Source organism: Hevea brasiliensis, chromosome 13, assembly GCF_030052815.1.
Source record: "Hevea brasiliensis isolate MT/VB/25A 57/8 chromosome 13, ASM3005281v1, whole genome shotgun sequence".
In the NCBI taxonomy this organism is placed as follows: Eukaryota; Viridiplantae; Streptophyta; class Magnoliopsida; order Malpighiales; family Euphorbiaceae; genus Hevea; species Hevea brasiliensis.
This window is the reverse complement of record NC_079505.1, coordinates 11,154,231-11,181,376: the sequence shown is the minus strand read 5'-3', so window position 1 is coordinate 11,181,376 and position 27,146 is coordinate 11,154,231. Positions and strand designations below refer to the sequence as shown.

Genomic DNA, 27,146 nt, shown 5'->3' with positions numbered 1-27,146 from the left:
ATATGAAAATTTATTCATAAATTAATTAAAAATTTGCTCATAAATTAATTAAGAAAGTCTTTTGGGCACTCTCAGACTTACTTAATGAGCACTCTCAGACTTATTTAAAAATGCTTGAGATAATTATTAATTAATAAAAAAATTGATTTTTTTTTTAAATCTCAAAAGATCCAATAGACTAACCTTCTAGCATGCTTCTTCCTATCCGCTCCACCACGTGCTTTTTCCTTTCCACCTTCTATAAATAATCTCCCTCCTCCTCCTTTCAAGAAGCTCACTCCTCTCTTCCTCTCCTCCTCCTCCACCTGCCTATGGCCGTAGTCCGCGAGCGCCGCCAACTCAACCTCCGCCTCCCTCTTCCCGAACTCTCCGAGCGCCGCCCTCGCTTTCCGTTGCCACTCCCTCCAAGTATCACCACTTCTACCAACACCACCGCCTTCTCTATGATCTCTTGTAATGATCTCGAAAAGCTCCAAGTTTTAGGCCACGGTAATGGTGGTACTGTCTATAAAGTACGTCATAAGAAGACTTCCCAAGTTTATGCCCTTAAAGTTGTCCATGCTGACACCGATGATTCCCTCGTCCGCCGTCAAGTCTTCCGTGAAATGGAAATCCTCCGGCGTACTGATTCTCCTTATATCGTTCACTGCCATGGAATCTATGAGAAACCCAATGGTGATATAGCGATTTTAATGGAGTATATGGATTTGGGTACGCTTGATACGCTTCTACAAAAACATGGTACTTTCTCGGAAGCTAAACTTGCTCATGTAGCTCGTCAGGTTCTTAATGGGCTAAACTACTTGCACAGCCATAAAATCATCCATAGAGACATTAAACCATCAAATTTGTTGGTGAAAGATGGGATGGAAGTGAAGATTGCAGATTTTGGTGTAAGCAAAATCATGTACCGAACTCTAGATGCTTGCAATTCCTATGTGGGTACTTGTGCTTATATGAGCCCTGAGCGCTTCGATCCTGACACTTATGGAGGAAATTATAATGGCTATGCAGCTGATATTTGGAGTTTGGGTCTCACCTTGTTGGAGCTTTATTTGGGTCATTTCCCACTTCTCACACCAGGTCAGAGACCGGATTGGGCGACTCTGATGTGCGCTATCTGCTTTGGCGACCCGCCTACCTTGCCGGAGGATGCGTCGGAGAAGTTTCGGAACTTTGTCGAGTGTTGCTTACAGAAGGAATCTAGTAAGAGGTGGACGGTAGAGCAGCTACTGTCACACCCATTTCTTTGTAAAGATCCGACATCCGATAAATGAACCGGTCATCGGAGTCCAAAACCCGATTGTATTCGCGGTTGAGTTTTGTATATAATCTGCCGGATTCGGATTTTTCCTTTTTTTTGTTAATTAATTTTTTTTTCTTATTTTGTATATTCTCTTATTCTTCTGGATCTCTTTGTAGCCCTGAATCTGCTGATAAGAAGAGATAATCAAATTTCCCTTTCTTCGATTTTTTACTAAATTCACTAAATTAGATTATGTTGAGGTATTATCTGATTTATATAATAAATTTAAATAATATAATCTAATTTAAAATAAATTTAAGCTTAAACTTAATAATATTTAAATCAAATTAAAGTTTAATTGATTTCTCATCATTTAAATTTATTTATTTTCAAAGGTATTTAAAGCGTTATTTAATAATATTAATTATTTTAATAATTAAAAATTATTTTAATAATTATTAATTATTAAATATTAGTAGAAATAAAAACTACTCGATTTAAATTAAATAAATTAAATCGTCATAATTTAATAATTTAGTTTAACTTTTGAGGTGATTCAGTTTGATTTGGTTTGATTTGATTTTAAATTTTAAGAATTTAATTATTTTAGTTTGATTCAATTTTAGAAAATAAAATTGATTAAATTTAATTGAACCGAATTACTTTCTTAATTTTAAATTACTTTATTTTTTAGAAAATTTATGTATTATATATATTTTTATATATACAAATTATTTAATTTTATTAATTAATGATTATTAAGTTCAAATTAAGGTACAAACTAAACCAGATAACTTAAAAATCAAGTCTAAGACTCCGTTTGTTTTATGAAAAATAACTTATATATGAAAATATTTTCAAAAAAAAAAATTTTCATGGAAAATATTTTATATTGTTTGATTTTAATGTTAAATTAATAATATTTATTTATTTCATTTTTATACAAGTGTATTCACATTTTAATAAGATTATCAAAATTTATAAAACGGAAAATAACTTCCTCATTTTTTATAAAAATGAATTAATTTTTCCTTTAACTAGGAAAATATTTTTCGTTGATTAATTTTTTTATTTGTCTCAAACGCCAAAAAATACAAAAAATATTTTACAATAAAATATTTTTCGTAAAACAAATATAGCCTAAATAAAAAAACTAATTCAAACCCAAAAATTGATCAATTCAAATCAAATTAAATTAAGATGATTCAATTCAATTAGATTTTTATACATTTCGATTAAATTTTAATTTCTAAAATATAATAATTCGATTACTTCAGTTTTAATAAATTAATTCGATTTGAACTGAACATATCTATAAGGAAATAATTGTAGATAAAAGCATGCATATAGCTTAATAAATTTTCAACAATTATAATCATTTTAGAGTTTTTTTCAATAAAATTGTTATAAACAATTTTGGCTTTAATGTGATTTTAGAAAAGCATAATAGGATAGGTTTCAAGCATGTGTTGTGTACTATATGAAATCAAATGATTTGATTATTGTAAAAAAAAAAAAAATTATTTGATTATTATAATTTATGAATGGTTAGTTGGTTCTTGGCAGCTTCCACATCCAACTTGCAAACTTTGATAATTGATATGAGATGTCACTTTCTTTTCTCTGTCTTTTATGATCATATGAACAAGGTAATATATGTGCAACTTGAATTCTTCAAAAGTGGACCCTTTCCTTGCCAATCACTTAATTACCTCACACCTCATTTTAATTAAATATTTGCATTATTGATCCTTAATATAATAATAATATTGTGAGATATTTTTTTTAAATAAAAAATATTAAATTTTTTTTTTTTAAATTTAACTAAAATTAAAAAAAAAATAGTTGTTTTCATTTTTTTTATAACAAATATTATGTAAGTATTTTTTAAATACAAAATTATTACTTTTTTATAACTAAAATTATGCTATAAATTTTAAATTTCCAAAAATATATAATAATTATGATCAAATTATGCTATAATTTTTAAATTTTTAAACTTGAAAAAATATTTTTTAAAAAATTATGATTTTTGTTTTTTTGGAAAAAAAAAAGGTGACAAGAAGATTCAATGTACCATGTGGAGATGGGTCCAAATCTGGGTTGGGCAAATCACAAGTGGGAAGAAGAAAAAAGGGTGGGAGAATCAAATTGACAAACAATAGTGAATGGATTTGATAAAATATGAAACACAGTTAATGGTTAGATCACTATCAGGTGAGATGTTTCTTGACAGCTTCAATTCATTCAAAGCACTATATGAATTGATAACCATTGATGACTCTAGCAATTATGTCATCAAAAAATTGCCAATCACACATCATTTCTACATGGTTGATGCATGAATATGGGAAGGGAACAACTCAATCCCTTGTTTTGTTGCCAATAAAATCTGATTAAAAATCTCAAATTTATTATTTTATTATTACTAAATTATTATATTTTATGTTATTTGATTAATTAATTAATTAATTATTATTTTTTTATTTAATCTCTAAATGTAAAATTTTGAATTTAAATATCAATTAAATAAAATAAAATTTTAAAAATTAAATTGAAAATAAAATTATTATTATTATTATTATTATTATTGTTTAAAAGATGTCAGCCATGGCTGGTACTTTCAAGGTAGTGCCATAGCACAAGTCCAACATGGTTTGACAACACAAGCCCATGAAACAATAGAAGACCAACAAAATCTAATTCCTTCAAACAGAAGCCCAAGTCTCCTTTGTAGTTGTCATGCATTCAAGTCTTGCAAAATCTCATCCCTTACAATTTCATTTAATATAAATACTACTATCATGAAAATTCTTACTCAAATACAGTTTACTATAGACTCGAGACACATTATATATAATAAAATTTATATATTAAATAAATAAAAATTATATATTTATATTTTAAATTCATAAAAAAATTAAATTTATATTAAGATTAGAGATCATACATAATAGTTGAAAGATCAAATGTTGAATTTTGTTTATTTCAATTTTTTTTTTAATTTTTGAAGTAATGAAAAGGAAAACCAATGACTATTCAAAGGAGTGTCAAGTTTGAATTCAATTCAAATAAAAAATTCATAATTTGAAAAATTTAACTCAATTAAGCTCTGCTTGTTTTATAAAAAATAACTTATATATAAAAAATATTTTTTATGAAAAATATTTTTCATAAAAATATTTTTTATTACTTGATTATAATATTAAATTAATAGTATATATTTATTATTATATATATATATATAATATATAAGTATTTTTATATTTTAATAAAATTATCAAATTTTAAAAAATAAAAAATAATTTTCTCTATTAAAAAAATAAAATTATTTTTTAAATAATTTAATTTTTTATTTAATCAAGAAAATATTTTTAATTTACTAATTTTTTTGAATGGTTCAAATCTAAAAAAACGTGAAAAAATATTTTTTAAAAAATAAATAGAGTTTTAAATTAAGCTTTATTTTTCATACTTGAGATCGACTTATTAGATATTCAAAATAGTCGAGCTTGACTTGTCTGAACTGTTCTATTATTATTATTATTATTATTATTATTATTATTATTATTAAATTAAAATTTCAATAAATTTAAATTTAACGTCGAGGGGATATTTTATCATATATATTTAGATTAGAAAGTTAAATATTATAATTTTATTTTTTAAATATAAGATGAATGGTAAAAAAATTCATAAACTTTACTATTTTTTTTTTTACAATTACACTTAAAGTAAAAATTTTCATAATTACATTTTATATTTTGACTCACGGATTAATTGTACCTTACTATTAGTGTCGGCCGTTAGACACCAACTAAAGTTGCCATTAACGGTGTGTTATTGTAAAATTTGGGGTATAATGGTAAAGTGCAAAGTTCAATTTTTCTTTTTAAAAAAAAAATATTTTTCCATAGTTTTATGGCAATTGATTTATTTCCATTACAATTTATTAATAGTTTCATTATTATTATTATTATTATTATTATTATTATTAGAGAAAAAATTAAGAGTTGTTTAAAGAGAGCAAATGGTAACCATTTCGGATTAGCTGTAATATATTTTATTATTCAATTAAATTAGTATATATAAAATTTTTTATAATAATTAATTATAATAAATTTCACGTCAATCTTACCATATCAATTATTATAATCACACTGAGGCTACTTCCAAGCTCCCCGACAGCAAGGTATTGTCACTGGTGGCGGCTATGCCATCCACCTCTCTGGTAGTGGTTGTGTAGCCAATGTGTAAGGAGAGAGAAAAAATATCTTTTAAGTTGATTTTTTTTTTTTGTTAATTTTTATGAGTTTTTAAAATTAAATATCAAGATATTTAGATTTTTAATTTAATTTAAAATTTATTTAATTTTGATAAATTAAAAAATATCTTAGGCTTTCGTGGGCTAAGAAATATATAAAATAATAACTTTAAAATGAATTAAAAGTTTTTATAATTATGCCTTATATTTTGACTCACAAACCAATTGCACCTTACCTTTAGTCTCAAGTATTTGTGCCTGTTTGATGTTGTATTAAGAGGATTAAAATTATTTTTCTGAATAAAAATATTATTTTATATATTATTAAAAAAATATTTAAAAAATTATTTTATTATTTTAATATTTTTATAATTAAAATTTATTAAATTTAATTTTATATTATTTTTTAATAACAGTTTCAATAACAATGCCTAATAGGCACTTAGTCTAATATGATAACTTTATGTGGTGATTTTTGTTAGTGACTAATGGTTGACATTAGTAATTGATGTGTGAGTCAAAATATAGGATATAATTATAAAAATATTTAATTTGGAATGTATTTATAAAAAGTGCAAAGTTTTTTTTTACACCATTTTTCCTTAAATATAATATAGATATAACATTTTTTTTTTAAATTACATAATAAATTTTTTTTAGATAAAATTTGGTAATTCATTAATAAAAATAATAAGATGAGTATAACATAATATTTTTTTAAGAGAAATATAAATATAAATAATTAAAATAGTCTGTTCAAAGATAATTTGAATATAGTAAAATAATCTTGTAGCTAATAACTAGTCTTTTTTTATTTTGGACGATCAAAAAAATATTTTGTAGTATTGCTTTTTTTGGAACTTATACTATCAGACTCAATTGATAGAAGAATATCACCCATGCTCGAGTTTCCAACAAAAAAAAATCAATGATTCATGCTATATTTTAAATTGTAAAATAATTCATTCAAATATTTAAAAAAATTAAAAAAAAAAACCCTAGAGAAAAGAAAAAACAAATTCTCAATAATGGAGAGAAACAGAATCCCAAGGAATAAAATTTCAGATTTGTTTTTAAAATACATAAATCTAAGAAGAGAAATTCAAATTTATTCCAAAATGACACAGAGTTTATTAATAAAAATAAAAAACAATAAAAAAAAGAAAATCGATTTAAGGGTTGCCACCAGTGAAGAACTCACCAGCAGCCCAAGAAAAAAAAATATAAAAAAAATAATTTCATAACAAATTAAAAGCTTGCAAGTTAATCGAATCGAGTATTGTAGCTTGAGTCATTATTAAAACTCCTCAACTCCATTTTTCACAAATCAAATTTAAGTTGCTAACAAATAATTTGATGTATTCATTTACATCCTTAACCATCTTCACCTTTTTTTTTTTAATATAAATGAAAAAAATTATTTCATCGATTAGAAATCGAGTATAAAGAAGAAATACAAATCAACATATTATATTTTTGAGTAAATAAACTAATTAATTATTTATATTAAAAATAATATAAAGAATTTAAAAGATTTAGGACCTGTTTGGTTTAACCGTTGAATACAACTGATAGCTGTTAGCTGATAGCTGTTACAGTTAGTTGATAGCTGATAACTGATAGCTGTTTTATGTTAAGTATTTGGTAAAATTATATTTAGTTATTGCTGTTGATACGTGAAATGACTAATAAGGGTATATATCATATAATTTATTTTATTATTTAAATAAATATAAAATTATAAATTTATTACATTATATTATTTATTTTATTATTAAATTAAATATATAATTATTAAATTAATATATTATATTATTTAAATAAATATATAATTATTAACCTTTTATATTATATCATTTATTTTATTATTGAAATAAGAAAATAATTATTTTTTAAGATAATTAAATAATTTTAAAATATAGATAAAATAATAAAATAATTATTATTGTTAATAGAAAAATTTATAATTAATTTTAAGTTTTTAGATATAAATATATATTTTATATTTTATGTTATTAATAAAAAATATTTTAACAAAGTTGAAATACGTTAATTAAAATATTAAAATTATAAATAAAAAAATAAAAATATTAATAATATTAGTTTTCAAGTTAAATAAAAAAGGATAATATAATCAAAATAAAAAATAAAATCAAATCAGCTATCAGCTAATGAGAAATAGCTCTAAAAATAGAGCTGATACAAACTGCAGCTGATGGGTATCATATCAGTTGCCCATCAGCTGTCAGCTCTATTTTTTTAAGCTTGCCAAACATTATAATTTACTTGTTTGTGTATTTATCAGCTGCACCCAACAGATAAATCAAATACCCTCTTAATAGTGTCAACAGAGTATTTAAATTGGCCAAACAGTGGACTGCACTGTTCACTGTTTTATTCTATAGTTTTTTTTACAAGATCCACTAGATAACTTCTAGATATAAATATTGTATTGAACGAAAAGATTTGCACCTTGTTGAGTAACATGTATATGGAATTTATAAAAAAAAAAAAAGATAACAAAAAAAAGAAGAAAAATATTACCACCATAAAAATACAAATAAAAGATCAAAAGAGGAAAAAAAAATGAGAAAAAACGGGGGAAAATAAGAGGTTTTTATAGAGAAGGCAGAGCTCCTCTCTCTGATCCATTTACCTTGTCCAATGATAATTTTTATCATTTGAAGAAAAGAGAATAAGATATTAACCATCCTCCCCTTTCTCCCTTGTGATAATAATATTCACATGAGCAATTATTTTGATAGTTCCTAATTCATTTGAAATTGACATTTGCATCCAAAGCTTATCTTTCCATCAAATCATGATGAAAACACTGTTTCTGGGTGGAAATTTTTCTCATATTCTATTATATCTTGAGAGAGATTTGGATCATATTCTATTTTTTTATAAAAAGAACCATTTCTTTACAAACGGACTAATGTGGCTTGGCAATGACAGAATTGTTTGTTTTTAACAATGTCTTCTCCAAAGAGTGTTCGGCTCGCCTCCTGAGTCCTCATTTCTAGGAATCAGGCCGGCTCGGACCATGGCTGGTCTACTTATTAGTGCCTTTTCAGCTTCTCATGGTTGCCATAACACTGTTACATGGACAGGCAGACAGAGAGATTCTCCTTGCCAGCCAAAATATTTGATACAGTAGAAAAATTCCAAAACTTAGTTGTCAAGAAAAAAAAAGAAAGGGAATATGAACCAAAAGATGAAAATCACCCTTTCCCATCAAATCCATTGTCAAAAAGACTCTAATGCTTCAGTTTCTTTCTTAATACTACTCTCAAACTTGCATTATTGTTCACTGTGCAAATCTACTGTTGGTTGAGACTTGAGAGAGATGATGATGATGATGCAGAGGCAGCGAGAGAGAAAAGACAGTGAATCGGAAGAGGAAGAGTTTGTGGAGGAGAAAAGCAACAATAAGCCGCAATGGAAAAGGCTTCTTGGATTGCTTATGATAAACGAGCCGCTTAGAGGAAATGGAGGAGATATTGTTGGAAGCAGCACCACAGCACCTTCAGCTTCTCACCATGGCTTTATCATTCGCCCTGATCACTGGTAACCTGCTTTTGGCCTTATTAACATCATTCATTTCTGGGTTTCTTATCATCCTCTCCATCACTTCAATTCAATACTATTTTTCAGTACTATTATCTGAAAAGGTCATTAATCTTGATGTGCCAAAAATTAATCTGAAAATATCTTTACAATAATTAAAAATTATATATATATATATATATATATATATATATATTTGAATTGTTATTAAAAAGATATTTTTTAATTTAATTTTAACTAAAAGAATACAAGTTAAAAATGTTTATTTTATTATTTAATTAAATCAAAATTTAAATATTTAAGCATAGCAAATGCTAAGGAAATTAATTTAGGAATATTAAGGTTTATATTTTAACAATATAAAATCTATATTTTCAAATTCTTATATTAAAAAATAAAATTATGTTATAGAGATTATTTTATTAATAAAATAAAATTTTAAGATTAAATTGCTCAAATTGAGAAAAAAAAAAAGTTATAATTTATTATTACTGTGTAAATTAGCCTGTACCTGCCAAGGGACGGGTGATGGTTATGGCGCGAAGAGAAGAGATTGAGAAAATTACAGTAGGTGGGTTTTGGGTATATAAAGGGAACTGGGTTAATGATGTTGCATTTGCAGGTGGTACACGGTATGGACGCATTTCATACTCATATGGGCGATTTATTCATCTTTCTTCACTCCTTTGGAGTTTGGATTCTTCAGAGGTCTCCCAGAGAACCTTTTCCTTCTCGACATTGCTGGTCAGATAGCTTTTCTCATTGACATTGTCGTTCGTTTCTTTGTTGCCTATCGCGACACTCAGTCCCGTCGCTTGGTCTACAATCGAAATCTCATTGCCATTAGGTTCGCTATTTTCTTTTTTCCTTTTTAATTGTTTTGTTCTAGGTCTCTTCTGAAGCAGAATTATCGCTATTTTCTGTATTTCAGGTATTTGAAATCTCGGTTTTTGATTGATCTTTTGGGTTGTCTTCCCTGGGATGCTATCTACAAGGTGATTTTATAATTTTACCTCCCCCTTCCTCTTCTTAGTATTTTGTTGTTGGAGAATAAAGCAAATGATTGCAAGTTGCATTCTCATCCATGATTTTAAATCAATTTTCAAGTTTAGTTGATCTTTTATTAACCAATTTGGAATATAAGTAATGGGTTAGAAGTTCTATTAATAAAGTTTAATCCAATTTACATTTTCCTAATAAGTTTTAAAATGATGGAATTCAATTGAAGTGTATTATTTGGAATAAATGAAAGCTGAAATGGAAGTGCATGGTTGACTATATTAAATGAAAACTGAATTGGAAGTGCATGGTTGACTATATTACCCTATATGATGGGAGATAATTGTTGTAAATATAAGTTTTTGACATTTCAACTGTACCCCATTATTTTATGATAAATGAATTAGTTCTTGCTGATTTTGGTTTTATTTTCTAATTCTTGCAGAATCCTTCTTTTGTATCTCCACAAGAAATGGGTTCTAGCACTTAATAGATTTCCATGCATGAAAATGGGATCAAATAGAATAAAGTTGAATTTAAATTTTTTTTCTCCTAATTCGTTATTTTGAAGGAAAGATGAAGGGAGGAAGCAAAAGAGGGGAGGTAGAGAGGATGAGTGGCAAAGGGAAGTGACTTCAAGAAGGTTATCCTCCTCTGTAGTTGTTTGGATAAAGCATAAAAGGAAAAACAAGGGGAGGGAGAATAAAATGCTTTCTCCTTATTGGTTAGAAGGTAAAGGCCAGATAAGGGAAAGGTAGGGGATAAATCATTAGAAATATAAAGGGGAAATTGCAGCCATGGTCTTCTATCTTTCCCAAAATTTTCTTGTGGTCATAAAACTTAAGAAGGAATGCTTGGGCCTACACCTGAGGGAAGTGCTAGAGAGTAGAGAATTTATTGAATGAATCAAATTATTAACTATTCACAAACTTGTGGTTTTGGGACTATTGGTAGTCCTTCAGCATCAAATTTTTAATTGGCGATTACCTGCCCACTGAAGCACTCATGTCGATTTATAGCTTTGCACTATGGGACCTTGAAATAGGGACATACATATGAAAATGTTTTTGAACATGCAGACAACAGGAAATGAGAATTTGAATTATTGCACTCCTAACTAACCAGTTAGACTATCAAAGAAAGATTTAAAAGAAATAGTTCTTTGGGGACAATACATGCTACGTGATCGTGATTGATGAGTCCTATGTAGGGGCGAGCATTCGGTTCGAACCGAACGAACCGAATTAAATTATAAAAACCAAATTTTAAATTTTAGAAATTAAATCGAACCGAAATGGGTGAAAACCGAATCGAACCTAACCGCTCTATTTCGGTTCGGTTCGGTTCTGTTTAAACTGATTGGTTTTGATTTTTGATTATTTTTTAATTTATACTTGATTTTTAAGTTATTTGGTCTAATTTTGACTTTGGTTTGAACTTAATAACCATTAATCAATAAAATTAAACAATTAATATATATAAAATTAAATATAATTCATAAATTTCTCATAAAAATAAATCAATTCAAAAATCGATTCGGTTCGATTTGGTTCGATTTGAATATATAAATTACTATTCGGTTCGGTTTAACCGATTTTTTTCTTTTCAAAACCGAACCGAACATAAATAACCAAAATTTTTATAATGTAAAACCGAACCGAACCGATTGAATTTTAAAACCGAACCGATTGAACCGAATTGACTTGGTTTGGTTCGATTTTTTGGTTTGAACCGAATTTTGCTCAGCCCTAGTCCTATGATGCATTTTTTTTTATTAAAAAACATTTATTTGATTATCACTTTTTACAAGAAGATGCATAGGAAATCTAAACATTTAAATAGTCTGTTATTATCTTCTAATTTTTAACTAGATAGCCTGCATTGTTTTCCCTTTGAATGGGTTTTGTGATCATTTGCTAAATAACAAGTTGGAAGGCATCTCAATTCAATGTTTATATGTTATGAATTACTTTAAATTTCACCTTTACTTCTTTTATGACAGTTAATTTTTATTGAGTATAATCTGCAAGCTTAGCACTTTTCTGTGGATCTGAAGCTATCTGCATTAATCAGGCTTGTGGGAAAAAAGAGGCAGCTAGGTACATGTTATGGATTAGGCTAAGCCGGGCCCGCAGAGTGACAGAGTTTTTTGGGAGGTTGGAGAAAGATATCAGGATCAATTACCTTTTTACGAGAATTGTGAAACTTCTTGTTGTTGAACTATATTGCACACATACAGCTGCCTGCATATTTTACTATCTTGCTACTACCTTGCCTCCCTCTGAGGAAGGTTACACATGGATAGGAAGTCTACAGATGGGTGACTATCACTATTCACACTTCAGAGACGTTGATCTTTGGAAGCTTTATATAACATCGCTCTATTTTGCCATTGTTACCATGGCAACTGTTGGTAAATTTTACTGGTTCAGTTTCATTTGTTGCTGTCTAGTAGAACTCACAATGAATGGTCAAACAATGATCACTTTCATTTCTTGACTTTCATTTTTATTTATCTCTTGAATGAAATTATCCAACACTATGGTATCTTATAATATGAGGGTGGTTATGGTGTAATGGTAAAGTTATTCCGCTTGTGACCTGGAGGTCATGGGTTTGAGACACAAAAACAATCTCTTTGCACAGCAGAGGTAAGGCTGTGTACATCAACCCTCCCCAGAGCCCACAAGTGTGCGATACTTCGTGCACTGGGTCACCCTTTTTATGATGTCTTATAATATATACGGTCATGCATTCTGAACCATGAATCTTATTTTGTTGATTTTTCACATAGAGACAAGTAATTAACAAATAGCAATATGCATTGAATTTCTAACATTCATTTTCAAGTATTTTCTTCATGTTTTCTTTGGATTGTTCAATATAAGATGGTGCCTATTGAAAGCTCAAAAGTTGTAAACAAAGGTCAATGAATTTCATTGACTTACCGAAAATGATAAGCAAATTAGTTTATTGTTTATTAGATTGCGCTGCTTACTACAAACAGTATTATTGGAAACACACATTGAATTTAAGATTCTCAAGTTTGCAAATCCATCTTACTAAAATAAATGGTTCAATTTTCATTTGACCAAACTTCCTTTGTTGCACAATACTCTTTTATAATTTTGGTGTCAAGCACACGTTTTCTTAGGTTTAGAGGTTTATTTGTCCCTTTTTTTCTTTTTTCCTTTTTTTTTTCCCTCTAACTTATAAACAACTTCAGGTTTAGTCTGATTTATAATCTGTCCACTGTGCAAAAACCAATGTATTTTCTTGTGTTTTTTGTTGCGATTTACAAATAATTTCTGCTTTATTGTGTTCTGTGGCATCTAATGTTTTTCACTGACATTATTATTGAATGCTATTTATGAAATGGTGATTATGACTGTTCCATTGTAATATGAGACTGGGCTATTGTCAATGATCCTAGGTGTAATAATTGTGTGCTTTCTGCTGCAGGCTATGGAGAAATACATGCAGTCAATGTCAGGGAAATGATATTTGTCATGATTTATGTATCTTTTGACATGATTCTTGGTGCTTATCTGCTTGGTAACATGACTGCATTAATTGTAAAAGGATCAAAGACTGAAAAGTTTAGAGATAAAATGGCTGAACTCATCAAATATATGAATAGAAACAATCTTGGAAAGGGCATAAGCAATGAGATCAAGGGCCATCTGAGATTGCAATTTGATCGCAGCTATACTGAAGCTGCTGTTCTTCAGGATATTCCAGCTTCTATACGCGCAAAGGTATTGATAATGCCTAATGTACCTCAGTTTCCAAGCAGAGAGAAATTGTTGTGTAGAACTTGAGACTGCATTATTGTTTCTTGTTCTTTTCTGCATTGAGTTGCTCTGTATTTTATGTTAGCAAATCCTTTAATGTTTTGCCAGACAAACTTATCTATATTTGAGGGAGCGAAAGGGACATTGTGGAAGTTATTGGTCACTGTCTTTAGTAATAACATGTTGAATTAGCCATTTTTCAAGAGCCCAGGACTTCTAATCTGGTCCCTGTTTTGCCTTGATGCTTTCCTCTATCTGTGCAAACTCTCTTATCTCCATTCCTTAATGTCAATTTTTTTTCTAAAGAATTGGTCATCTTGACATCTAAATTTTGTAAGTGTGGCTTTAAATTGTAGAGATGCAATAATGAGCTCGGTAAACTTGAGGAAGCCATTCTCAAAAAGAAAAAAAAAAGAAAAATCTTTGAGTATGTACAGGAGAAAGGAACAAAGAGCAAGTCAAGTATAGCATTCAATATGAATTAGTCGAAGTTAATTATGAGAATGATGTGTGATTTATTCCAGTTATTGATTTCATGAACCCCAATATATCTCCATCTAAATTGGAAGTTGTGTGGTATTATCCTCTTCTCCTGAAGACAAAGTCAAGTTTGTTCCAACTTCCAATATTTCATGTTTGTGTGTGCTTTAAGGTATTATAAAGCATGAGGTCAAGTTTTCTCTAACTAGAGGAGAATGATGTGGTAAAATAGGGTTTTAAGCATTTAGGAAAAGTGGAGTGGTAAATATTTTTGTTGAACTAGGAATAGTTCCAGTAGTCTATAAATACCAGCATAAACTTATTATCTGGGATTTTTACTCTTAAAATTTGACTATTTACTTTTAGGATGAAGGCATGAATGTCATTTACTTACTCTGTTTCCTCTGCTTTGTTGTCAACTTATTCTTCTTAATTCTTTGCTGCATTTTGTATCAATTGTACTGTGACCTTTCTTACTTTTTTTTTGTCAAGCAGTGATCCACCACAAAACACTTAGAAATTCCTCAGTTTTATTAGTATTGAACTGATGAGGTACTTTATAGGAAGATGATCCATGATATAGCCATAATTCAATCGATGCAAAAATAAATAATTCATACAGTGACTTTTTAGATGGTTGGATTGGTGTACTGTATTCATCAGCCTGCAGTAATTTCTTTCCTCTTTAATTGGTACATCCTGTTTTATTCTTTCGATTAGTTGACGTTTCCTACTTCATTATGGAGATAATATTTGGTTGCCGTCTAATAAAACTTAAATTTTCTTTGCAGATCTCACAGAAGTTGTATGAACCATATATTAAAGAAGTTCCTCTTTTCAACGGGTGCTCTTTGGGTTTCATTACACAGATTGTAAGCCATTTCATTAGATGTGCAAAAAGATTTTTAATTTCAAATGTTTAAGCTTTGCTCTTTGTGTTGCTTGGTTTCTAGAGGAAAATTTGCATATGAGACTTGATCAGCTATCAATTGTGAGTATTTATTTTAAAGGTCTGAATGGTCATCAGATTTAGTATCCATGTTGGTTGGAAAATTTTATTTTTATACTTCATCCATCATCATGGTACTAACTAAATGGTTTCTCTCCTAATATTTAACTAAAATGTATTTAGTTCATATTTAACTTTGAATAAATACTTATCTAGATTGATTTTATTAAAAGATCATAGCATAGGGTGCATGAAAACCTCTGCCTTCTAGAAAACAATCGGGGGAGTTTTTATCCTCTACTTTAAATTCCAGAAACATCCAATTGAAGACATTAAGGGTATTATAAATTTGTAATGTGCATTATATAATTGTGATGTGGTTTTTAAATATTTGTGGAAAAATGTGTTCTTGATAAAGCTTAGAGTATTGGCAAATCTAAAATGTGGTATTGATTACGGGCATTATGCAATAACCTATTGGTTCATCAATACTTTTTTTGTGAACTTGAAGGCTTCAATCCATCTTCCACTTCACCAATTAACAATGTTTTTGACCACCTCTAGTTTATGTCATATGGCAGAACTTTTCTTTAACAACATTATTGCTTCTAAGCGACTTCAGTTTCACTTGTTTAATTTCTCTGAAGTCCAAACACATTTGTGGTTACAGCACAGTATGACACTTACAGATATTTGCACATGTACAGGTGAACTTGATTCTTTTGGTACATATTTCATATTTTTCACATGAAGAACTACTGTTTTAACTATCTTTAACTACTGTTTTAAGTATCTTTCTCCTGTTACAATTCCTTTCATTATCTTAATACTACAAAAACATTTCTTTCGGTAAACATTTCATATTTTTGACATGAAGAACTAATGTTTTAAGTATCTTTCTCCTGTTACAATTCCTTTCATTATCTTAATACTACAAAAACATGCCTTCTTAACAATCTCCAATTATATTCACGAGTCAAGGATTGAGTCACGCGGCGATGAACTACGAAGTCTTCTTCAGAACCTGCAGCCTTTCCATTTTTGTGGTTTCTCCCTCTTGATGGACCTATACTCAACTCAACTCAACTAAGCCTTTATCCCAAAAATTTGGGGTCGGCTATATGGATTCGCTTTCTCCACTCTGAACGATTTTGGGTTAAATCCTCAGAAATGTGTAATGCTTCTAGGTCATGTTGTACTACTCTACTCCAAGTCAATTTAGGTCTACCCCTTTTTTTCTTTCTATCCTCTAACCTAATGTGCTCTACTTGTCTAACTGGAGCCTCCGTATGTCTACGCTTTACATGACCAAACCACCTCAATCTCCCTTCTCTCAACTTATCTTCAATTGGCACCACTTCTACCTTTTCTCTAATACTCTCATTACGGACTTTATCTAGTCTAGTATGGCCACTCATCCACTTTAACATTCTCATCTCTGCAACTCTTATCTTAGATGCATACGACTCTTTCAGTGCCCAACACTCACTACCATATAACATAGCCGGTCGTATGGCTGTACGGTAAAATTTTCCTTTCAATTTATTGGGAATCTTACGATCAGATAAAACTCCCGTGGCACTTCTCCACTTCAACCATCCGGCTTTAATCCTATGACTAACATCCTCCTCACATCCCCCATCTACTTGAAGGACTGAGCCTAGATATTTAAAGTGATTATTTTGGGGCAGCATCACTCCATTCAAACTAACTCCTTCCCTATCACTAGTTTGGCCTTCACTGAACTTGCAATGCATGTATTCTGTCTTCGTTCTACTTAACTTAAAACCCTTTGACTCTAGACTACTTCTCCAAAGTTCTAGCTTTCTATTGACTCATTCTTGTGTCTCATCTATCAGAACAATATCATCTGCAAACATCATGCACCAAGGAATACTCTCTTGTATATGTTTCTTCAGTTCATCTAAAACTAATGTAAAAAGGTAAGGGCTTATGGCTGATCCTTGATGTAATCCAATTGAGATCGGAAAATCTCTTGTGTCCCCTCCCACTGTGCGCACAATAGTAGTTGCTCCTTCATACATATCTTTCAATACTTGTATGTACCTAATAGATACCCTCTTTTGTTCTAACACATTCCATAATACCTCTCTTGGAACACTATCATAAGCCTTCTCCAAATCAATAAAAACCATGTGTAGATCTTTCTTTACATCTCTATATTTCTCCATCAAGCTTCTAATGAGAAAGATCGCTTCCATAGTTGAACAACCGGGCATGAAACCAAATTGATTGAGAGAGATAGAAGTATCATGACGTAGTCGATGCTCCACAACTCTCTCCCACAACTTCATAGTATGGCTCATGAGTTTAATTCCCCTATAGTTTGAGCAACTTTGTATGTCTCTCTTATTTTTAAAAATAGGTATTAAAATACTCTTCCTCCATTCATCAGGCATTTTCTTTGAGTTTAGAATCTTATTAAATAATGTAGTTAACCATGCCACTCCCATATCTCCCAAATACTTCCACACTTCAATTGGTATTTCATCGGGTCCATAGGCTTTACCCACTTTCATTCTCTTAAGTGCTTCCTTTACTTCTAAAGATATAATCCTTCTAGTATAATTCGCATTCTTTTCTGTTGTTCTATAATCTATATTCACGCTATGACCATTTTGACTATTATTAAAGAGATCATTAAAATAATTTCTCCATCTTTCTTTAATGTCCTCATCTTTCACCAACACTTTTCCTTCTTTATCCTTAATGCACCTAACTTGATTGAGATCTTGACATTTCCTTTCTCTCCTCCTTGCTAATCTATAAATATCTTTCTCCCCTTCTTTAGTTCCAAGTTTCTCATATAACTTTTCAAAGGCCTGTGCTCTTGCTTGACTAACTGCCTTTTTTGCCTCTTTCTTTGCTATCTTGTATTGTTCATATGCCTCATTATTATAACATTTAGGTAATTTCTTATACCATTCCCTTTTTCTCTTCACTGCCTTTTGTACTTCCTCATTCCACCACCATCTCTCTTTTGAGGGTGGTCCCTGTCCTTTAGACTCTCCAAGTACTTTTCTAGCTACTTGTCTAATCTTTGATGCCATCTGTATCCACATATCATTAGCCTCCATATCCAGCTTCCATACTTCGGACTCGAGAAGCTCATTTTTGAACTTCCCTTGCTTTACTCCTTTGAACTCCCACCACTTTGTTCGAGCTACACTATTTCTTCTGACCTTACTTGAATTGTTCCTAAACTTGACATCTAAGACCACCAACCGATGTTGACTTGTTAAAGCCTCTCCTGGAATGACCTTGCAATCCTTGCATAGAGCTCTATTTGTCTTCCTAGTTAAGAGGAAGTCGATTTGGCTTCTATGTTGCCCACTTTTGAAAGTCACTAAATGTGACTTTCTTTTTATAAAGTAGGTATTTGCTAGTATTAGGTCGTATGCTATAGCAAAATTCATGATGCTTTTTCCCTCCTCATTTCGACTGCCAAAACCAAAACCTCCGTGAACATTCTCATAACCTTGTCTATCACTTCCTACATGCCCATTCAAATCTCCACCAATGAAAATATTCTCTTCATTCGGTATGCTTTGCATTAAATCATCCATATCTTCCCAAAACCTTTGTTTACTCTTATTGTCTAGTCCTATTTGTGGGGCATAAGCACTAACTATATTTATTGTTTCTCCTTCTAGTACTAGCTTTACTAATATAATTCTGTCTCCTACTCTTTTCACAGCTATTACTGCGTCTTTCAATGTCCTGTCTATGATTATGCCCACTCCGTTCTTGTTTCTCTCATTTCCGGTAAACCACAGTTTGTACCCTGAATTACCCACTTCCTTACTTTTCTCTCCTACCCATTTAGTCTCCTGAATGCAAGCAATATTCACCCTTCTCCTTTCTAAGGTATCCACAAGCTCCATTAATTTTCCTGTAAGTGATCCAACATTCCAAGTACTAACCCTGATCCTCCTCCTATCCTGCTCTTTCCCAATTGATCTCCTTCTATGATATCTTCTAATTTTTTCTATGTCTATCTTGTGTTCTGTTCTACTATTTATTCTACTATCTGTCCTATGGACTAACTTCTTTACCCACACCCGTCCATGATGTGGGAACCCTTGCTCACTTAACACCACACCCGGGCGCCGGCATGGCGCGTCGCTTTCGGTGAACGCCCTACACCCTTCCACATTTCTCACTACACCCGGGCTCCGATGTAGAGCATCGTTAGTAGAAGACGCCCCAACGTTTATATCATTTGAATCCATATCATAGGGTGTGACGAAATTTTTACGCTGGTTGTCACCTACCGCAACCCTCCTCCTTTATCCGGGCTTGGGACCGGCTAAGCGCAAACTGCTTAGGCGGAGTTTCTTGATGGACCTATGGTGACATAAAAGTAGGACTTTTCAGAGAGAGCCCAAAACCTTAAGACTCATTAAGAAAGAGTCTCAAACCTCATAGAACAATTGAGATAATTTTGCTTGATATTTTATTCATAATCTAATTTTCTTATAAAGAGATTATTACGTGATTTCATATGGAATTCTCTATTATTGGAAATCAACATTTAAGGTCATAATATAAGATAATGACAATTAGAGTAATATCTTAATTAGGATATTTATTTCTGCTAATTAGTTGTTGCTGCTGAAGCCACTTTTGATGCTAATTTATTTATTGCCATTCTTCTCACCATTGATTGGATTCTCTTGTGGATCAAGTCTTGCCCACAAATATGCATCTATAACATCTCCTTTCTTCAAGTTCATTGCTACCATTATCTTTGACACTTTAATTCATCATCTTCAATTTATATTGGGAATTGATGACATGATGTTAAAAGAGTGCCCTCTGTGCAAGTGTTGGAAAAAGTTTTTCGTCTATTGACTATTCTTCTGGTTTACCAGGCAATAAAGGTGCATGAGGAATTTTTTCTCCCAGGAGAAGTGATTATAGAACAGGGCCATGTGGTGGATCAACTTTATTTTGTCTGTCATGGTGAATTGGTCATGGTAATAGTTCATCTTCTAGCCTTATATTTATGCTGCAGTGGTATGTTTCAAAGCATAATCAATGTATTCTACTTTCCTTAACTAATTCATTTTAATGTAGATATAAAGTGTGCCTTTAATTTGGATTGAATGGCATTCATCTTTTCTGTTACTATATTTTCTTAAAAATGAATTTTGTAATCTCATTTGACTGTCCATACTCCATGGTATTCAGCTTATAATTTAATTATGCCTACAATAAGTAATTAAATTCTAACCTGAATAAATTATAATTAGTAAGCTGTTGAATGTATGGCATATTGGCATTTAATTTCTTAGTGTCTGTGTGAGTTAATATGACCTTTTTTTTTTTCGAATGCATTTGACCTTCCATGCTTCATACTAGCAAATATGTTGTACCAAATTCTTTGATAATATAGGCCATTGGAAATAATCATAAGGATTGAGAAAATATAATCAAACAGATTTTTCTGAATGATTTAATGATAATCAAACTGCTGCAAAATTATTTGAGGAGTAAAGAACTATACATATTTCATAGATTTGTTTGCTACATCTTGACTTATTTTGGAAGGCTTTTGCATCTTTAATATTTTTCATAATATGCTTTTATGTTTATTATGCTTTATATGTTTGCACTGATCATGTATGCGTATGTGCGTGTATTTGGCATCCACATATGCTTGATTGTTTGTCCAGGAGGAAGTGGGAAAAGGAGGAAATGATGAAACTGTTCCCATGTGTCTGCAAACATATAGTTCATTTGGTGAAATTTCTTTTCTTTGCAACACTCCTCAGCCATATACAGTTCGAGCTAGGGAACTTTGCAGGGTCTTGCGACTTGATAAGCAATCATTTACAGAGATCCTTGAGATATACTTCTTTGATGGACGAATTATCTTGAACAACCTCCTTGAGGTAACTTTCTCTTGATAGCATTATCTCCTGCATCCTTTTGGCAATCAGTACGTAAAAATGGTTGTTTATAATTAGTGAGCATGCCTACTTTTTGTCTTTTAGCTGATGGACCACCATCTCTCTTTATTGGAAGAGAGAGAAAGGGGGAAAAGGAGGTAGGGTGGGGGGCGCAGAGTTAAATAAACACTTAGTAATCATACTCTCTGGCTATAAATTATGGACTGGATAAGTCTTCATTTTGCCAACCTTTCAACTGACAGGGAAAGGACTCCAATCTACGGAATGACTTATTGGAGTCGGATATCACCCTTTACATTGAAAAGTCTGAATCAGTTCTTGCTACAAGGTTGAACTGGGCTGCATATGATGGAGATTTTTATCGGTTGAAACGTTTGATTGGAGCTGGAGCAGATCCTAATAAGACAGATTATGATGGAAGATCACCTCTGGTATGATTTTTAGCTAAGCTAATCATTAGTGTCCTACAAAACCAAGCTCAACTAAATTTAAGGAAAGAATACTTAAAGAAGAGAGGGACTATAACTGGTAAAGTATTGAAGTCTTGTATAAAGATATGAATACCCATTTAATGATTCTCTATGGCCAAAAGAGCCCCACTGTCAATGCATAACCAGCACATCTAAACTTCCTGTCTAAAAGGAATTTCACATCATAATCATATTCATCTTCAGTGTTTAATGATAAGAGAACAATTACAGCATATACAATTTAAGTGAAAATGTAAATGGCCTATGAAGTAATCCAGGGAAATTAAACAGTCAACTAAGTCAACCGGCAGGATAGCATGAGTATTCCTTTTCTGACAGGTCTGAATATACTGCCTTGGAGAATTAATGTAGAAATTTCTACTCGATAATCTTTCTCAAATTTCTACATCCATAAGCCCATGTTAACGAGTATAGAATACTTGCATGCTTCATCTAAGTTAGATGCATATGTTCCATACTAAAGACAACTGAAATGTGTATAAAATACTATTTTTATATATTTATGGTAGCTAATAAATTGCAGCCTATGAAAAAATAATCTTACTGTAGAATAGGAGTTCTAAGTCTTGTAATGTTGAAAAGTTTCACTTTACATGAACTCCATATTTAAAAAAAAAAAAAAAAAAAAACTCCAGATTCAAAACAAAACAAAACAAAACTATATATATATATATATATATATATATATATATATATATATATTGAATAGCAACAGAGGAAATTCTTCGTTTTCTTCTCGTGCTCTTCATAACGGCGTCTCTTTTATGTACTTGCTTTTCTAATTGTCCCCATACCTTTTTTATCCTTTTTATTTCTACTTCTTTGTAAGCCAATTTGTGACCGTCTGTGGAGCCAGAAAAAATCCAACAGAATCCTTTCTTTTGACTTTCTTGAATTATAATGATATGATATAGAGCTCAACGATCATTTGTAATTGTAAATTAGCAAGTTTAACCTTTGAAGTTTGCCAGAGACGAATTTTGTTAGATCTGATCTTTATTTTCAGGTGGAGCTGAGAGCTCTTATGTGTTGTGATGCAAAGAATATTGATGTGTGGATAAAATAACATCATGGCAATAAATTGTTAGAACACTAAGTAATTAATCTAAAGCTCAATGTCATTGCAGTTTCCCCAGATTGGGTTTAGCTGCTTTAGAATTTCCCCCCTACAAGATATAAAATTAATTCTTGTATAGCATGCCTAAAATCATTTCACTTTCTACAGCACATTGCTGCTACTAAAGGATATGAAGATATAACACTTTTCCTTATTGAGCAAGGAGTGGATGTCAACATTTCAGGTAATCTTCATATATGATTTGTTACTGCTTGGATCTTCTTGGATTATCCACATGCTCTCTGTTGAAATCTTTTCTCATAAACAAAGCTATTGACAAATTTTATTTAATTTCTGCTTGTCAGATAAGTTTGGAAACACTCCCTTGCTTGAAGCTGTCAAGGGTGGGCATGATGAAGTAGGATCTGCACTAGTTAGAGCCGGGGCAACACTGGAAATTGACGACGCTGCTGATTTTCTCTGTATGACAGTTGCAAGAAGGGATTTGGGTCTCTTGAAAAGAGCTTTGGCCAATGGAATGAATCCAAATGCCAAAAATTTTGATAGCAGAACACCACTTCACATAGCTGCTTCAGAAGGGTTGTATCCAATGGCAAAGTTACTTCTAGAAGCAGGAGCTAGTGTTTTCTCAAAGGATAGGTACAATCTAAATTAAATTTGGCTTTTGATTCAAAAGGAAGCATTTTGCCCTTGCTAGCAGAACGTTTCTTATGATAAAAATCTATGACCATTGATGTAGAGGTGGTTAGGGACCTGAAGATCAGCATTATTATTACGTGGCAGGACTCACATCTCTCTCTCTCTCTCTCTCTCTCTCTCTCTTTCTCTCTCTCTCTCTCTCTCTATATATATATATATGTACATGCTTCATCATCATTATTACCTTTTCAATTTCCTGGGATAAGAATTTGGCAAGGTCATTGTTGCATTGACCACCTTATATTCAAAAATAGGTATTCCAAGAAATGGGTAAACACGTAAAACATCTTTCTCTGGTTATGTTAATCACGGAAAGGATCGTTGCCCTCTGGGGTACTGTACAGTAGAGGTAGCCTAAGGCAGATTATGGGGGATATTTTTGTAATATCGAGTTTCTCCTATTCCTACTTTTAGAAGAACTTGGGCAACTGTATAAATAGAATAACGATCATATTGAAAAGAAAAGAAAAACACATGGGAAGTTTTACTTGCTTCTTTGATATGCCTACATCCAAAGAGAGCCACCTGCATTTATCACTATAATTTATCCTTCATGGTGATAAATGATAGTGATAAATGCAGGTGGCTCTCTTTGGATGTAGGCATATCAAAGAAGCACGTAAAACTTCCCATGTGTTTTTCTTTTCTTTTCAATATGATCGTTATTCTAATTTGTCTGTATTTTTTCCACATTTTTCATTTTTAAGATTTTTCTGTGAGGATGAAGTAGAAAATGAACTTACTGATCAAAGATAGATGGAAGGTAAGATATGTGGCAATTTTTGCGTAGATGGTCCACCATGGACCAAGAGAGTAAATGCATTGTGGGACCCACTTATCTTGCATGTGAGTCTCACATGCTTGTGTCTCGGTCTGTGGTGGACTGGAAGAAAAATCCAGATACGAGTAGATAGCAGAACCTTTTATTGGGAGGTCGAGGTGTATTCTGCCCTTACTGCATTTGAATTTGCTCGTCAGACCTGCATAAGTGAATTTTTTTTATTCTATTTTTTAGAGGTTATAGAAATGTTTATTTGAGCTGTCTAAAATTCTTGTATCAGATTACATATTGAAAGTTTACTTATCAATTATGCAATCTATCCGAATTTTGGATTGACAAAGTTTATCCACTTGTAGGAATTTTTCCCCCCTGTTTTTTAAGCTTCCTTGGACACTCACAATATTATGACAATTCTTCTAAAGTAAAGGCCTGTAAGAAAAAATGAAAATCGCAAAGGAAACAATATTGTAGTGTAGGTGCATGCAATGGCTTTGTAATAAAGTTAAGAAAGCAATATTATATTATCAGCACAGAGTCATGCACTTGCACTTCTCTGTTTTTCAACCGTATGGGTTTCCTTCTCTTGTAACCAATTTGTCCATTGTTCACAGATGGGGGAATACGCCGCTTGATGAAGCCCGTCTAGGTGGCAATAAGAACTTCATTAGGTTGTTTGAGATTGCAAGAACTTCTCAGATCTCTGAGTTCTCTGATTGTCATGGACAGAAACAAGGTACTATTGTAATTTCATGTATTGTCTTTCATTTGATCCTAATTATTGCTGGAATACATCTACGATACAGTTTGTTGCACCCAAAAGGTGCCAGACTATTCATTAATCAGTTCAATATTTAGTTTATGAAGCATAATAAAAGCTTAAGAAGAAAATAGCAACATATAGTTTATCAAGAAATGGAATTGTTTAAACAGAAAACCCCTAATTTAGTGTAGGAATGAGAAACAATTCTCAGTCAATGGTTCTTCAATAATCACCGATGATATCATCCTGACTATACCTGATTATATACAAGTATTGTTGTTCTGGTTCAGTCTGGATCGGTTCAGGTTCGGTCTAGTTTTGATCAAATCTAACATTCTATTTATTTTTTTAAATTTAAATTTTGGCTGGTTTTGTTCTGGTTCAAAAATGGTTTCTGTCAAGCGGATTAGACCAGTCCGGTTTCGGTCCCGGATTAGACCAGTCCGGTTTCAGGCCAAAACCAGACAGTGGCCGGCCATGCCTAATGTCAAAAATACAAAACGTTATTCCAGTTATAAACATATATTTGCTAAAAGGTGGTCTGATTTTTATGCTTGAAATGGTTTCTCTACTAATACCTCAAAACATCTTATTTTCTAGCAGCAGCTAAAAGGCAACGAAGGAGATGCACAGTGTATCCATTCCACCCTTGGGATCCAATAGAGAAGAGAAGACAGGGAGTGGTTTTGTGGGTTCCTGAAACCATGGAAGAGCTCATTAAGGCTGCAATGGAGCAACTGAATTGCACGAGTAGTTGCATTTTGTCTGAAAATGGTGGTAAAATTGTTGACGTGAACATGATTAATGATGACCAGAAGCTATTTTTGGTCAGTGAATCATAGCATAATTGATAATCCTCCATTAAAATCCAGTGGAGGCTGACAAGTATGTCCAATGTATTGCATTACAACTTTGTTTTGATTATTGGATAAGCCTTTGATGAGGTTATAATATAAACATTTTTTTTTTTAAATTTTTGAATGAAACCATATTCACAGTCAATTTACTCATTATAACTCCACACACTTAAAAATTGAAATATAAATTATGTATTAACCTAAAAAATATTTATAGATATGGGTGTGTTATTTCAATAATTATACATGCTTTAACTATATTAGATTTAATTAAACAAAAACTTCATAAATTAAATTTAGAAAATAAAAAAATGTATGATATAAATATAACAATAAATTACTTTTTTTTTAGTTTTTGTATTATATTATCATTAATACTTTTTTTTGGAAAATAGATTTAAACATATGTAAGGTTTAATTGTGTTTATATTCTAGTATCTTTATTTATTTTTTTTTAATTGAGTAATTTGTTAATGGTCTAAAGGTAATTAAATGAGGAACAAAAGTGAAATAATAGAAAAATTAAAATGAAATAATAATTAATTTACGGATTATTAAGATAATTTTATTTTTTTATTAATAGTAAAAGTTGAAAAAGGAAAGGAATGATGATAATATATGACAAAATTAAAGTTTAGAGGACGTTTTAATTTATTTATTAAAATATAAAATTTAAATATTAATTATTTTAGCTTAATACAAGTGGCAAAAATAGGATAATTTATATATTTTGAAAATAAATTATTTAGTTTATTTATTTTATTTTTGTTAAATATTTACTCATTAAATTTTTTTTGTTATTATACTATTTAAATTGTTAACTCCGCCTAAGTAGTTTGCACTTAGCCGGTCCCAAGCCCGGATGAAGGAGGAGGGTTGTGGTAGATGACAACCAGCGTAAAAATTTCGTCACACCCTATGATATGGATTCAAAAGATATAAACGTTGGGGCGTCCTCTACTAACGACGCGCTACATCGGAGCCCGGGTGTAGTGATAAATATGCAAGGGTGTAGGGCGTTCACTGAAAGCGACGCGCCATGCCGACGCCCGAGTGTGGTGTTAAGTAAGCAAGGGTTCCCACATCATGGACGGGTGTGGGTAAAGAAGTTACTCCATAGGACAGATAGTAGAACAAATAGTGGAACAGAACACAAGATAGACATAGAAAACAATAGAAGATATCATAGAAGGAGACCAATTAGGAAGGAGCAGGATAGGAGGAGGATTAGGGTTGGTACTT

The 27,146-nt window shown here is 31.1% G+C and overlaps 2 protein-coding genes across 2 annotated transcripts; both read left to right on the top strand.

Annotated features, from left to right (window-relative positions):
• Nucleotides 1-262: 262 nt before the first annotated feature.
• On the top strand, nt 263-1,468 carry LOC110653223 (mitogen-activated protein kinase kinase 9). The gene has a single exon (XM_021808792.2). It carries the CDS (start codon nt 312-314, stop codon nt 1,275-1,277), a length of 966 nt encoding a protein of 321 aa, XP_021664484.2. The 5' UTR covers nt 263-311; the 3' UTR covers nt 1,278-1,468.
• Nucleotides 1,469-8,397: 6,929 nt separating this feature from the next.
• On the top strand, nt 8,398-26,020 carry LOC110651607 (potassium channel SKOR). Its single transcript, XM_021806981.2, has 13 exons — nt 8,398-9,080; nt 9,703-9,927; nt 10,012-10,075; nt 12,153-12,492; nt 13,542-13,837; nt 15,145-15,225; nt 20,198-20,302; nt 21,002-21,220; nt 21,481-21,669; nt 22,955-23,030; nt 23,152-23,446; nt 24,899-25,020; nt 25,651-26,020. The coding sequence occupies exons 1-13, from the start codon at nt 8,860-8,862 to the stop codon at nt 25,887-25,889; spliced, it is 2,472 nt and encodes an 823-aa protein (XP_021662673.2). The 5' UTR covers nt 8,398-8,859; the 3' UTR covers nt 25,890-26,020.
• Nucleotides 26,021-27,146: the final 1,126 nt, after the last annotated feature.

Bases quoted from the DNA above. Each gene is read 5' to 3' on its own strand.
- LOC110653223 (XM_021808792.2), top strand. From the start codon at position 312: ATGGCCGTAGTCCGCGAGCGCCGCCAACTCAACCTCCGCCTCCCTCTT.
- LOC110651607 (XM_021806981.2), top strand. From the start codon at position 8,860: ATGATGATGATGATGCAGAGGCAGCGAGAGAGAAAAGACAGTGAATCG. The intron at 20,303-21,001 runs GTAATAGTTCAT...TTGTTTGTCCAG, and splicing joins GTCATGGTGAATTGGTCATG to GAGGAAGTGGGAAAAGGAGG. The intron at 23,447-24,898 runs GTACAATCTAAA...CATTGTTCACAG, and splicing joins AGTGTTTTCTCAAAGGATAG to ATGGGGGAATACGCCGCTTG.